The sequence below is a fragment of the Bos taurus genome, chromosome 5, assembly GCF_002263795.3.
Source record: "Bos taurus isolate L1 Dominette 01449 registration number 42190680 breed Hereford chromosome 5, ARS-UCD2.0, whole genome shotgun sequence".
Taxonomy (NCBI): Eukaryota; Metazoa; Chordata; class Mammalia; order Artiodactyla; family Bovidae; genus Bos; species Bos taurus.
In genome coordinates, this window is record NC_037332.1 from 25808155 (window position 1) to 25822770 (window position 14616).

Below are 14616 nucleotides of genomic sequence, written 5' to 3' on the forward strand. Positions count from 1 at the left end.
TAACCATTTTAAAGTGAACAGTTTAGTGGCATGTATAGTCTCTCTTGATCCTATTGTATTTTTACATGTTGCAAATTAATTTTCATCTTCCTTTGGAATCTTTTTATTCAGTTTTGAAAATGTGTTTATGAAATTTTGGTTTGATTCAGTTTTTTTAATCCTGATATTTAGCTGTTAAGTAGCCATAACCACTGTTCCTGTCTTTTTTTTCTCATCTATATCTTTTCCATCTGTGCTTCCATTCCTTTCATTAATTTCAAGGTTGTGAAGTCTTTTGTGGTGAAGGATATATCATACCCTTAAAGTTTAATACAATAGAAGTGTAAGTCTGCTTCTGAATCTTCTAGCATCCCTGCCATAAGCATCCATATTTATCTTCATTCTCCTTGGATACCCGTCTTGGTAGAGCATTAGTTCCCAGCCCTGGCTGCATATTAGACTCATGGCAGGGGGGCAGCCGGGTGTTTCAAAAGCCTCCGGTGCCCAAGATGCACTCTAGACCAATAAAATTCAAATTTCTGTGGGTTGGACCTGTGCATTAGTATTTTCTAGAGACTTACACAGGTGATTCCTGGTCTCTAGAGGAGAGAAAATGGGAGAACAACTTTCCAAAAAGAATTGAAATAAGAATGAAAGATTGGAGGCTGTCAGTGAAAGTGGACGCTAGTATTTTGTTTCCCTGATTAATTTTATTTTTTGCAATCTTATTTTTTAAAACTGCCCTGTTCTGGTGAGATGTGTATATCATTATGATATAGCATACTAGTAAATAATTTGAAAATGCCTTCCCTTCTCTAAGGAGCTAAGACTTGGGTCTATCTTTCTTTTTACTTTTTTATTAGTCCTTTGTATTCTGGTTTTTGTCATTTGATGCATTTTCCAGCTAAGTAAAGAGACCAAGAAACAACACAACATGACTTCTGTAGCCATTTTTGACATACAGTATGTATTTCCTCAACCTAAGGTTTCTGTTCTTTTAAAAAGGAGCAGTCTGGGGGAGGGGGGCAAAAAAAAAAAAAGGAACAATCTGACTTTGAGACACTGGCCAGTGCAGAGTTTGGTTCCTAGGCCAGGTTTTGATGCTGCCGACCTTGAAAACCAGCCCCCCACACACATGTCCCTTACATTGTAATGTTCATCTGGGGCCCCTGGCAGCGTTCTCAGCAGTCCTGATGGCTGTCATGTAGGCAGCTGGGAAGATAGGTGATTGTATATTTTAAAGGTGCAGGAGGGGATTTCGTTTCTTTCTTTAGACCACTGCAGAAAAATTTGTTAGTTGGCATTATGCCTGATTTAAGATTACTGCCTGTGTGATGATTTTAGCATTTTCCTCGCCTCGGCTCCTTTTCAGCAGCTTGAACATTTTTCTTCTCTTCCCTCCCTATGTGGCAAACTGTTTTCAGCCGCCAGCTATGATTTACGACTTGGTTGCTGTGCCAGCATTCCAGCTGTGAGCAGCTGTGTGCACATCTGGGAACCTCCTCCCTTTAAGCGCCCCCAAAAGAGGCTGTGCTTTTGAGCCTGTATGTCCCCTGATTCATGCATGGGATTTCCTGCTCAGTGTGTATCTTTGGGACCACCTGGATGCTGAAGGCTTTGTATCTCTCAGACGAAAGCAAAGTGAACGGCAGATCAGAGATTTTATCATGAAAATCAGACATTGGCGATTTAGTTCATTTGGGCAGTCTTTCTAAGTCTTTTTTGTGTTACCATTAGATAAGCTGGCATTATCTTCCATAGTAAGGTTGTTTAAATTACCTGGTTTGTATAAAATTTCACCATTTTGCTCTCACCAGTGCCATCGCACCTGAATCAAATCCTATGCTCCTTATCTAGATTGCATGATTGCAATTTGACCAAGTTTGAATAATCCCCTACAGAATTTTTTTTGTTTTAAATCCCTCTCCAGTTTACTCTATAAAGCTAATGACCTATCTCCATCAGGAGGGGACAGGCACAGATCAGGGCCTCTTCCCCAGTGCATGGGGATTATAATATGTGATCTCTGAAAGAAATTTGCTATTTTACAGTAGTTCTTTGAATCCCTTCTTAATCTTAATCACTGTTCATTTGTAAGTACAGATGGCTATGTGAAAAGAAGTATTAAAAGTACTGGTCATTGTTAGGTGAACTGCAAGTCCAGAGAATAAACTCCAGATTGAGAGGTGGTATACTTGAAGTTTATAAAATGAAAAAGGATTTAGTTCACCTGGACTTGTTTATCATCTGAGAAGCAAGTTTAAGGATATTAGATTAGGGGATGAGAGGAGTTCCTAGATGATGACTCCAGAATATTTAAGGGATATTAAGCAGTTTTAGGGGCCACTCCCAGTCCTTTGACGGAATACTAAAAAGACAGCTGCATCTTCCTGCAAAATAGCTCTTAGCATCTCTGTTACTGGCTGACGCAGTATTGTATTTCTGCAGTTCTAAGAACTTTATGAATTGAGTGACCAAAATGGTATCCAGTAATATTAACTTAGGTTGTGCTTTATTGAGCTGAGAAACAGGGAGGTTTTTCACTCTTACCTCCAAGCTGTAACCTTTCTTCATCTTCTATTTATAGCAGAGCAATGATATCGCTCGGGGCTTTGAGAGAGGACTGGAACCAGAAAAGATCATTGGGGCGACAGATTCCTGTGGCGACTTAATGTTCCTAATGAAATGGTGAGAGAGATTGGGCCTCCCTCTGCAATTGTGTTTCTTTGCAGTGACTTGAATTCGTATGGAAGATAGGGAGGGAAGACTGAGTATTCCCCAACTAAGAATTGTGATTGTCAGGGATCTAAATTTTTAACTGATACCAGCTGTCAGTATTAAATGGGAATTGTGGTTCAGAGTGGATTTAAGATTGTAAAACTTTGGTATTAAGCCAAATTACATTAGCCCACATACCAGAAAATGGTAGAATTGAGGTAGGAAACATATAAACATGATCTGACCATTTATTTACACAGTTCTGAATCATTTACCGTTAACACCATGAGCCTGTGGCCATGGGATAGAAATTGAGTGAGGCTTTCTGCCACCACTGAAGACCAAGACCGCTGAATAATGTCTAAAAGAGAAAAGTAATCTTAACAAAAAGCATTAAGGATAATACTAGCCAAAGCACAGGTTATTTCATCCGGTAGAGGGAATAGCTCTTAGAGAAAAGTGTAGTTGCTTCCCCTCAGCTTGGTTTCTTAAAGTCAGAGTGATTTATGGTGCAGCCCCCCTGCCTTTCTGTTTCCATGTGTTCTGGCTTGTGATTTAAGTTTGATCTCTAAATAGAGGGTTCCTGCTACAGTGCCACTAAGGAAACTAATTAGCTTAAAAGTTGGATAGTCAGGAGGTTTAATATTTTATCTGATCGAAATTTTGAGGTAAATTACCCAGAAGCCTGTATTTGAAGAATCACTATAATCTGTCCAAAGTCAGGAGCTGTATTGACTGCTTTTCCCACTTAGCCATATGTGGAACTTAACGATTTACATTCACATATTAACTACCTTTTTCCACCACAGTCCAAATTTGGGTAGCTGCTCTAAGCTGTGTGTTTTCCCCCTCCTCTTCCTACCCATAATGCTTACCTCCATGAGTTCAGTATCTCCATTTTCTAGAAAAGGAGTTAGGTGGAGGGGGAAAAAAAGAAGTTAGTTGTCTTTTTCCACATCTCAGTGGAATGTTAATTAAAAAAAGTTTTTTTTCTTCTTGATTTGGAATCCTGGTTAAGGAACTTGCTAGATTTTTGTTGTTTTTGTTACACTGGATAGTAAAAAGTGTAACTTGGATAATTGAAATTTGCAGCTAATTCCTGCATTTCATTTTAGTGACTAGGTTTTACATTCTTTGCTGACTTAAATTTCTATTTTCTTATTGTTCCAACCTACAGTTCTGACCAAAAGGATGAGTGTTTAAAAGGCCAGAAGATGAGAAGGGTTAGGACCCTTTCATGATCCAGATGATCCAGAAACTGGATTGAGCAATTTATGCGTAATCAATAGGGCTGAATGTAGCTTTGATTGTGTGTTCACTCACGTGCTCATACACACAAATAAAACTTATGAAAGCAGAATTTATATAGTAGTTTAATTTTCAGCCTTTTAATTAAACCCTCTATGTGTTCCATCTATTCTAGCTGAAGTCTTCTGTTTCTTCCTGATGTAGTCGTTAAACGATGTTTACTAACAATTTGATTCATTGACTTAAATTTCTCCTTGAAATTGTGGAGCTGTTAGGATCCTTTTCCCTTTGATGGAGAGGAAATCAAGTCAGCTAATTCATAATTCAGTAACACAAACCAGTGTTTGGACAGACTCTCATTCTTCCTCTCTTCTAAGTCTCATATTCTTTCTCTCCAGGAAAGACACGGATGAAGCAGACCTGGTTCTTGCAAAAGAAGCTAATGTTAAATGTCCACAAATTGTGATAGCATTTTATGAAGAGAGACTGACGTGGCATGCATATCCTGAGGATGCGGAAAACAAAGAGAAAGAAACAGCAAAGAGCTAAAGGAGGGGGTGGTCTCTGTCATTTCTCTTTGTACATAATACATTCAGCTCCCTGCCTCCTCTCCTTTCTACCCACCCCCTTCTATCCTAAACACATCCATAAAAAATGTGCTTATCACTGTGCTCCACAGGAGAAATGTTGGTATTGGTTCTCTTGTAACATAACTGATGGTCTGATTCATGATAAGTGTCTCTCTGTGAAGACCAGGCATTTACATACTGTGTGTAATTCCCACCATTTTTTCCTTTGCCCTGTTCTCTCTCCCTTCTGCTCCCCTGTGACCTCAAGATGAAGTTTAACTTTTTAGTCACCTTAGAGTCTTGATCTTTCAGGGTTGGTTGCTTTTTAGGTGGGGGATTTTGTTATAATGATGTTGAATTTTGGTTTCTTGCTTTGGCTCTTAGAACATATTGATGACCAGCTAGCCTTTGTTTTGAGATGTTGGGATGGAAAAGATGTTGCCCGTCTTTTAAAAAAGCCAACAGCAACTGCCTACCTGTTGGGGCTTCCCCAACCTCATTCAGCTCTACCCAGGAGAATACAGGGTTCCTGATGTGATCTTCTGGGCCACCCTCTGTTGTTCATCCTCACCATCCTCCCAGAAGAGCGGCATCCTTTGGAGGGCTTGAAATTTTCCATTCAGATTTGTCAAGGCACTCCTTCTAGCCCCAGGACTTTTGGCCTTATTTCTTAGCAATCCCTGATTCGGCTTCTGCAAGTTGGTGAAGTCTGTTATAAAATGACAAGATTATTAACTGTGGAAATTTGTAGCTATTAGTACATGAGGATGATGGGGTAGGATACAACTGTCTTTATTATCACATTTGGTATGTATGTATTATTTCCTTCCATCTCTCTCATTTGGATTATGTATTTATGTAGGTGTGAGTGACTGCCTGGTGCTTGTGCCAAGGTGCTAGGCACCCTCCAACCCTGCCAACTTTTGTGGCCTCCCAAAGCAGTCGTGTTACCAAAGAGGCTTCAGACTTCTCAGTGGACCCCACTTTCCCCTCCATGCCATTATTTTCAGTGGGGAATTCTTGGAGGGGAGCCACTGGCCACAGTATCAATTTTAAATATTCATAGCATTTATAATCATAAATTCCTTGCTTTGTTGACTTCTGGATTTGCCACCAAGAGTCCCCAAAGTGTTAATGCCCTTCCCTTTTTCCACCATCAAATTCTTAGTTGGATCTTTTTTTTTTTTTTTTTAATTTCTATAGAAGACTATCGACCTCCAAGAATGACAGGCCCCGGCATGTTGACACAGCCTCTTCCCAACTCAGCAAAGTATTTCTTTTTTGGCTTCTTCCTGCTTTGCCATTATGTTGAGAGGTTATTTTTCTGATTATAGCCTTCAGCCTTTGTTCCCCAAGGAACACCCTACTTCTCTTTTCCCTTTTTTTCTCGTAGTTAAAGGGGGCTAGAGAATCAAGACTAAAAGTCAGGAAATAGCAGGGTTTTGAGCATCCTTGTCCCAGCCTGAAGCTGAGGAAATAAGAATAAATGTTTAAAATAGCCTTAACTCTAGAGTTCACCAGCCATTGAGGTTGTTTTTGTGGTTGCTTTTGATTTTTAAAACATATAGCTGTCTGGCCAGGAGCATTCAACCATCTCTAGATTTTTCAGAGTAATGAGGGAAATGGAGAGATTGCTCCAGTTCACAGATGAGCCAAATAATATGCAAATCATATACCCGTTCATAGCATTTGTTAACATTGCTTCCCTGCTCAGCTGCTGATTGAATTCCGTGTGCTTGTACAAATTATGTCAAAGATTATACTGCACAGTTGAGAAGACAGCTGTTGCAGTGACATGACGGACTGGAACAATGAAGCTTTTGGTTTTAGCCATCCAGGAAAATCCTTCTGAATGGTAATGTGATTGGGTGAGAACTCATAACCCACACCTCAAATGGGTAGGAGTTTAATCTCCATCTTCTTTAACTAAAGGAATTAAAGGCCTAGATCAAGTGCTGGATAATTGACAGTTGTTAGTACTTAATCTGATGAGCATGTGAAAGAAAGGATGGTCAGAAAAGAGGTCTTTCATGCGAGTAACTAAGGATATCAGTTAGGATGTGCTAGAACAGGACAAATAGGCCAGAGCTGCCGAGAAGACCATCCGGGTCTCTCAATTTCCAGGTGGAGAAAATGACAGCTCATCCATGTGGCTAGTGTCTGTCTCCCAGGAGGAGTGGGCATGTAAACAGAGTCCAGTGACCATGTTTTTAGAGCGAAAATCTAGGCCATGGACAAAAAGCAGCCCAATGATTTGGTACTGAGATTGGTCTTGAGAAACCTGGGGCACATGGTTGCCAGGGTTACGGGTAATGTTTACGACATTCATCAAAACCTGATTTCTTTCAGCAAAAACCCCAGGATTGTCTACTATTCATCACTGCTTTAATACTTTAGTTTTCACTCCATTCATCTTTTTCTGTCCACAGTTATTGAAATCAAGGTCTTATACTATGTGCTGCCCAAACAACTTGTTCTCTCCCTGCCTATCCACAGCCAGTTCTGTAGGAATAGAGGGAGCCAGCCGCCAGTACTCATCTCAGCCCTTCAGAAGAAAGGAAACTAGACGCCTGTCTGTGCCTTCGGCATTTGATGGTGTCAAGTAGCTGTCCAGGCCCTTGGAGAATTGCAGCCTGGAACAGAAACCTGCTTTCGTGGGGCTTTCTCCTCTCAAAAGAGTTAGTAGCCCTGGGCTAAGCAGTCTTAAATACCTAGGTCTCAGGTGCTCAAAGTGTGTTTTTCCTGTTAGTCCTCTTTCAAAACATCTTCCTATTGCTGAGTTTTTTCTTGTAATCAGCATTCAAGGATTTCTCCTTCCACAGAATGTAGCAGAGCTATGAGCACCAGAGTCTACCAAGTCAGCATAGCTGCTTGCCTGAGCCCTGGGCTGGGCAGAAGCCCTCATGTTAAGATTAGCTGTTAGAGAATGTCAGCCCTGATGGAAGCACCCGTTTTTAACCTGGAGAGGGCCATATCATTTTTCCTTCTGCACTCCAGCTTTCCTGTGCGTTCTAACACTCGAAAGTCTAGATGGTTCTTGGCAGTCCCTCAGCCATATATCTGTACTACTATTGTTGAAGAAAAGCTGGTCTTGTTCTTGGGCAGTTTTCAATTATTCTTAACTCTTTGTTCCTGTGCTGTAGCCTCCCTGCAGTTCAATTTCCTTATTTTTAGGCCAAATCCTGGGGCCTGGGGGAAAGTGCTTGTGATTTTCATCTTGTGATTTGGTTGGATCTCTGTTTAACCCAGCTTAGCTAAAGTGCAGAGGGGTCAGAGGAATCCAGCGAGTGATTGTCTTTGCCCTTAGGGTTTGAATTCTGGGGCCTAAAATAAGTTCACGGTGGCACAAGAACCTCAGGAAGGGTTATGTCATTAGATTTGAGATGTGGAAATGGTTTCTCACAAACGGGGTCAAAGGAAAAGCTCATTTGGCAGCCATAACTCCATCCTTTTGGTTTAGGTTTTTAGAGTGAAGGTTAAGAGTGCCGAGATGTGTACTATTGTAATTAGACCACCAAGCAAGCGTACCTGTCAGGGCAGAGAGAGGAAAGGTCTGAACCCAGTGTATTTATTTTTTTCATTTTGGCTCTACCACTAATCATAAAAGTTAGGTTTTTCAAAACTAGAGGTGTTACCTGGCTTGCCCCTAAGAGCATATGCTCAGAATTGGGGCCCCCACCCGCCCAGTTAGTCACAGTGGGTTTGTATTGAGCTGTCCAGTTCCTGTCACATTAGTGTACACCAGCATTTACTTCATTCAGTGGACATTATTTTGGCCCTGGGGATACAAAGTTCAAAAAGATGCAGTCTCTGACTTCAAAGAATTTCCATACTGCTGCATAGTGTAACAAATGTTACAATTGGGCACATATTTTACATTTGGGGGCAGAGACCACTGGTTGGTGTAGTTTGTGGTTCTAGAGTAGTCGGGTGATGGTTAGGTTCGTGTGTAGAAAAGATCTGTGACCTTGGATGAACCAAGGTAACTGGCCATAGATGAACTGCAAGGGCTTGTTTTAGCCCAGAAAGTAAAGATAACAGGTTTACTTAGAAATGCTACTCCTGAGAGAGAACAACAGGTTAAGTGGGGGTTGAGAACCCCTGGCTCTGGTCCCTAGGTTGTTTGCCGAAGTATTTAATAGTATAGTTAATCCTCGCTTGTGGAAAGCATCGACTATGTTGCACAGCCAGTTTTGTGTTGTTATCATTGTAGATTCTGTAAAATGTATTCCTTGCAAATCAAGAGTTGCTCACACCCTTTTCAAGTTTCTCATGCTTTTTGAAGGAATTAACATGAGGCTGACTTGGAGCCTAAAACAGGGACATACTTTCCAATGTGCTGAAAAGAAGGCTTGGGCCCATCTGGTGACACCTGGGCCTCTGTTCTGGACAGTGTAGTTTCATTTCATGCTGCAAAATGGTGATTTCTAAGCAGATACTGTGTCAGTTATGCGGAAACCTCCCAGAAATACATGTGACCTGGAGTTTTTGATTTAATCCGTCTGGGGAGGTCCAGGATGAGGCCGAGCCATGCTAAGAGAGCCGTACTGAGAAACAGTCTGACCTTAAGAAATGTCCTAGTTCTGACCATGTGACCACAGGAAAAATGATACTTTTCTCTGCCTGCATAATTGAGAGTTGGATAATTGAAAGTTGACTTAAAGGTGAAGGTTCTTTGGATAGCTTCATAAAAATTTTAGTTTCTTTTTGCTTGTGCTGAATTTCTTGAATTTTAAACTACCTCATCTTGTCTTTTTAGAGTTTCCTCAGCTTGTCGTTTGCCACTTTAACATCGTGCTTTACTCTGACTGTTTTCTCAGATGGAGTATTTCCTCTTTGTTGAGAGCATGTTTTCTAGCCTTTCGTTCTGATCCTCATTTCACCTAACATCTCATGTTGCTCCTCTGTCAGAGAAATGTCTTAAGATAGTTTAAAATCTTGGTTCCTTGGAATAAAGTGATCCTCCTGCTGTTTGTCTCTGAGGCCAGTAGGAGAAGGAGTTAAAACAAGGTGGGAGGGGAGGGGACAGACCCTGCACTGGAGGCGGCCAACGAGGGAAGAGCCATTAATTAAGACAATTTCAAAGTCAACTGATTGTGATCATTAATGTCACAATAGATCAAAACCTAATTATCACAGCCTAGGTAAGAGCCATCAGTATTAATCAGAAAATCTAATAGGAAACTATTATCAAGAAATTAGGCCAAATTGAATGCAGTGAACTTTTTATCTTGTCATCCTCTCCTCTCCTTTTTCTCTTTTTCTTTTTTAATTTGGTGATGTCCCCCGGCATTGATGAGTGTGACCCTCACAGTTGACCCAGGCCCCACTGGCCAGTTTGTCATGCTTTTTGAGGAATTCTGATGCAGGCTGACCCTGAACTGTCACCGCTGCTTTAATCAGTCTTGAACTTGCGCATCACCTGGCCTTACCCAGTGTGATCAGCAATCAATGAGGAAAGGTTATATTTAGGTCTTGCAGTGGTTGGTCCTTCCTGGAACTAGAGTATCCCTGGTGGACATGATGCTGTGTGTGTTAACTCACTGTTTGAGCTTCTGATGCGCATAGGATCCTGTTGCTCTGGCTACTGCAAGTGGGTATGGAGGAAAGGAGGTGCTTCCTGCCTGGAGATTCTTCAAAAAGACCTTGGAAGAGGTTGAGTGTCATCATATCATGGCACTTTTAAAGGTTCAAGTCAGTGTTTTGCAGTTTCCAGTAGCTTCCGGTTTGATTCTAAACCAGGACTGGCTGTGTGTTTAGTTTAGTTTATCCTCTAGTTTTAGGATAACAGTCATAGTGATTTCTACCAGAATCCAGTATAAATCCAAAGGGGGTGGGGATATGTTTTTCTTTTGCTTTTTGTTAAAGATTTAGGCCTCTGGCAGGAGGTAGGAATATTACAAGAGTCTCTGACTAGTTAATAGAGATCACTTCGTACCACTTCATACCCTCTCCCTAAATGGAAAAATAAGTGTCACCATCTGTCTCCATCTTGAACTGATGTGAAGATACCACAACTCCTGGGGTTGAGCTGAGGCAGAAAGGGTGGAAAGCTGCCACCCCTGGGTGTCATGGGGGAAGGACGAGTGGCACCAGCGGGTTGGTGCCAGGGTTCCCAGGGGAGCCTGTAGAGAAAGCTGCCACTGCTGTTGCTGGCCTTTCCCCACCAGCATGGAGGTTAGAGCACTCCCCACCGCCACTGAGGAAGTGGTTCTTAGCTTTCTGCTTGAGCGTGGTCTTGCTTCATTCTGAATTTCAGGATTTGGGTTACTCAGTATAGAACTTTGAGAAATCAGTGTGACTTAGTCCTTCACATATGGTAAACTGAGTATTTCTTTATAAAAGAATTCATGCCCTTAATGTTTAAAATGTAACTTTATTTTCGCATGACTTTCAGAAGTAGTTTGTTTCTTCTCCAAGACTCCTTGCATATGCTGGATAAATAATAGGCCATCAGTTAATACTTGTGGGTTGATTGAGTTCATCTGGTTTGCAGAGAGAGATCTGCCTACCGACTTCTTTTGCTCTCAAGTGTACTCTGAGAAAAAAAACACTCCAGGGTGTGGAACAAGAACTGAGTGGATGCTGACTGTGTGTGCCAAGCTCCTCCTCTGATTCATAATGGCTGACCTTGGGCAAGTCACTCCTTTCAATGCCTCAGTTCCCCATCTGTCAAATGGGGGTAATAATACTGACCTACCTCACAGGGGTGTTGTGAGGCATTGTAAATCATAGTTGACAGAATGCTTCAGGGTCCTCGATGGAGGATGCCTTGAGCCGAAGTCTAGGTTTTTGTCCTCACTGAGTTGTCCCAAGGTTGGAACTACTTAGTGACCTCGGCAAGTTCTCTGCCCCCCACCCCTCATCAAAGCTGCTAGTTCAGATGTTGACAGTGTTTTCATGAATGTTGGAATCTTAATAGTCCAGACTTACTTAGGATGTTATGGGGGACGGCACAGTATTTTCTGTCTTGCATCCACAAAAAGAGGCTGTTTGAGACTGAGAGCATTGGATTAAGGAGTCAGGTGCTACTGCTTGTTTCCCTGCAGGTTGGGAGCTAAGGCTTGGAACGTACTGGAGCTGTCTCAGGAGCAAAGTGCACACCGTGGGTGTGACTTAACGTTTCTCCCTCCCTGAACTGATCCCAGGACAGCTGGGTCACTTCACCTCTTCTAGGTATCTGTCCTCGAGCCGCCGCCTCCCCATAGGAACCAGCTGGTTCAATAAACATAACTGCTTCCTCCATCCCCCACCAAAAAGCCACGGTGGAAATTTTTTTTTCTAGGGACATGATTAACACTCCAAATTGGGCATTGATACTCCTGAGAGCTTCATCCAGTTCACGGGTTTCAGCATCTGTCATCTCTTTCTCAGTGTCCACTCTGAACCTGACTTTGACCTTTTTCCTTCTGGTTCGGGAAAACTCTCAGACACTATTTGCCCAGGTGTGGGCTCAAGAGCCTTACTCTCCATCTCAGTTTAGGGGCTCAGCCAGCTCCTCTTCTTCCCAATAGGGCTCTTTCTGTCCCTCTCCTTGGCCCTAGATGTGTAACCCACGAAAAAGCACAAGGTCCTGGCCCCTTGCTGCAGTCACATTCCAGTTCTTGGTCTTTTGTGGACTGCTCTGTTCACAGCACTGGCAGCACCAGGCAGTTCTGGGGAGGCGTGGAGGGTGGAGAGAGCACGTCTGCCATCCTGCCAAGTAGTCAGGAGCTGGTTCGTCCGCAGCCCACAGGCCTCCCCACCCCTTCCCACAGGGTGGGCTCTGAGAGACTCCAGGAGCTGGCTTTCTTTCAGCACTCAGTACCATCGTGAGCAGCAAAACAAATCACACTTTGTAGCCAGATTTCTGAATGGAAAAATGGGAAATTGAACTCTACGGACCTTTTTGATTTGTGGGGGAGTTTTGGTTGTTTCTTGGTTATATTTCAGCCAAACATGTTTGCTTTTGATTTTTTTTTTTTTTTTTTAGGATAAGTGATATATATATATGTTCGCCTTTTAAATGTAAATGTTTCAAAGTAGGCAATTTACGTGTTTCCACACCTGACATCTGATGCAGACCTCATTCTCTCCCCCCTTCCACCCACCCCCTTTCCCTCTTTTCATACTCTTGTATTGGTTCTAATAAATGGTTGCTTTTCAAGTACGGATCCTGAGTGGTGGTTTGAAGATGTGGGTCTTACCCTCCTTCCTTAATTTGGGCTTAAGCTCAGCCAGTAGCAGCACATGGGTTCCTGAAAGAGCTGGGAGAACAAGGGTTTTTTTCTAAGCACTCTTGGTCTCTGACTTTCTGCAAACAGCCACAGGGTGGCGCAAGCCTAAGGGAATAAGAGAAAGTGGACCCTGCTCCCTGCTCCTCCCCTTAACCCCTTCAGATTCTGTGCCTGCATGGCTGGAAGAATAAACGTTAACTTTCAGGGACCCCTAGAAACGTCAGCTCTTAGTTACTGAATTTGTGGAAAACCACATGGACAAACAGGTTTGAAAATCCCAATACATGTGAGTTTATAAATAATGACTATGAGCTTTTTGATTTGCTTCATAAAAACCAAAGGAATTGAGCATCTGATGATGGTGGGGCGGTGAGTGGGGGGGGGGGCAATTGGAAGTTGGATTAGAAAGAAAACGTAGATAATCAACGTAGATAGAATATTTGCTGGGTAACGTAAGCCTGTCGCAGTTTTGAATCTCATAGGAACGTGGGCAGAACCTCGGGAGCGAGCAGTGAAGACGGAGGGATGCCAGAACCCAGACCTGCTGAGAGGCGCCTCCTCTCCTTTTCCACCATCTCTTATCTGCAATTCCCCTCCTGTTTTCCCTTCTTGCTGCTGAGTTATAGGGTCTCCCCAGTCTAATCTCGTAAAGTCTCATGAAGACATCTGTAGGTTGGCTGGTTTAATGGTCCATGACCTCATAAACATGGGACAGGAGAGCCATTTGGTCCACTTCAGAGCCAGACCCTTCTGGACATTATTTATTTCCTACCTCTGAAGCTGGGGACTGCTTGCCCCCTTCCCTTTCCATCTCTTTCTAGTTCTCTCACCATCACGCACTTTATCTCTGCCTTGGGCCCGTCAGAAAGCGCGACTGGAGTTTTGACACTCGTTCCCACTCCTAAACAGCTTCCCTCCGGTGGGTCAGGGTATGCCGGCCCAGCACTCAGCTAAGCTCTTTGCCACTCATCACTCTTCTCCCGGGAACCCTGGCTCTCAGCATGCCAGCAGACGAGCCCTCAGCCGGCCGGCCAGTCGTGCCTCCCCCTTTGTCTCCACTGAAGGGCTGCGGAGCTTGCAAAATCAATGCAGCCCCGACAGCTTGGGGAAGATGGAGGGCCGCCGCGTGGGAGTCTGTGCTTAGCCGGATGACTGAGTGCATAGCTTGAAATCGCCCTGTTAAGAGGAAGCAGCCCCCCAGGCAGCCTCCTGCTTTTGGAAGGAAGTGGGAGAGGAGCCCCAGAGCCCCCGTGCTAGGAGCTGCTGCACCAGAGTGTGTGCAGAAAGCAGCCCATTACAGCCTGTGGATAGGCCAAGAGGCTCTCCAGGCCCGGGGTGTAACCTGTGGTGGTGGGTGGGGGACAGATAAGGCAAAGCCTGGCCAACTGGTGTGTGAGCACGCCACATGCGCACAGTGTGGAGGGTAAAGGGGCGGGGGAGAACCCACACAGACTCGCCTGCATAAAGTTGTGAACCCGGTGAAGACATGAATGCAAGGGTCTGGTTGTTTCCTCCTCCCAGGGTTCTCCTCCTCCCACAACCCCCTCTGCAGCTGTAACATCTTGCTTTCCAGGTGCCAGCTCCCTCCTCTCGCAGCTTCTGTCTTTATTTGTGCGTCGGTATTTTTCATGGTTTCTCCCTTTTGTCTGCTCCATCGTGTGTGTTTTTCTTTTTCTTTATTTTTTTTTTTCTTCTCATTCTGGTCTCTGCACCCCATGTTCTCTCCACCCGCTTCAAAGTCCATAAGCAGCCTCAATTTGGACATTTAATTTCAACCCCATCAAATTATTATCTTTCTTGCAACAACCTGGGACTCTTTATGAGCTCTTTCTACCCCACACCACCGCTGGAAACAGGTGCATCTCTTTCTCCGTATAATGTGGTGC

General features: G+C 43.4%; 1 protein-coding gene across 7 annotated transcripts in view; it reads left to right on the forward strand.

Moving 5' to 3' along the window:
* The window catches only part of CBX5 (chromobox 5), a 34566-nt gene extending 21906 nt beyond the window's left edge, over positions 1 to 12660 (forward strand). For 6 of the 7 annotated variants that reach the window (XM_059886604.1, XM_059886601.1, XM_059886603.1 and 3 more), the window contains 2 exons: positions 2567 to 2667; positions 4344 to 12660. In XM_059886604.1, coding sequence (XP_059742587.1) covers positions 2567 to 2667; positions 4344 to 4494 — 252 coding nt within the window. In that variant the 3' untranslated portion in view covers positions 4495 to 12660. The remainder of the gene's footprint in view (positions 1 to 2566; positions 2668 to 4343) is intronic. The other variant, NM_001193213.1, reaches the window with a different exon arrangement.
* The last annotated feature ends 1956 nt before the right edge of the window (positions 12661 to 14616 follow it).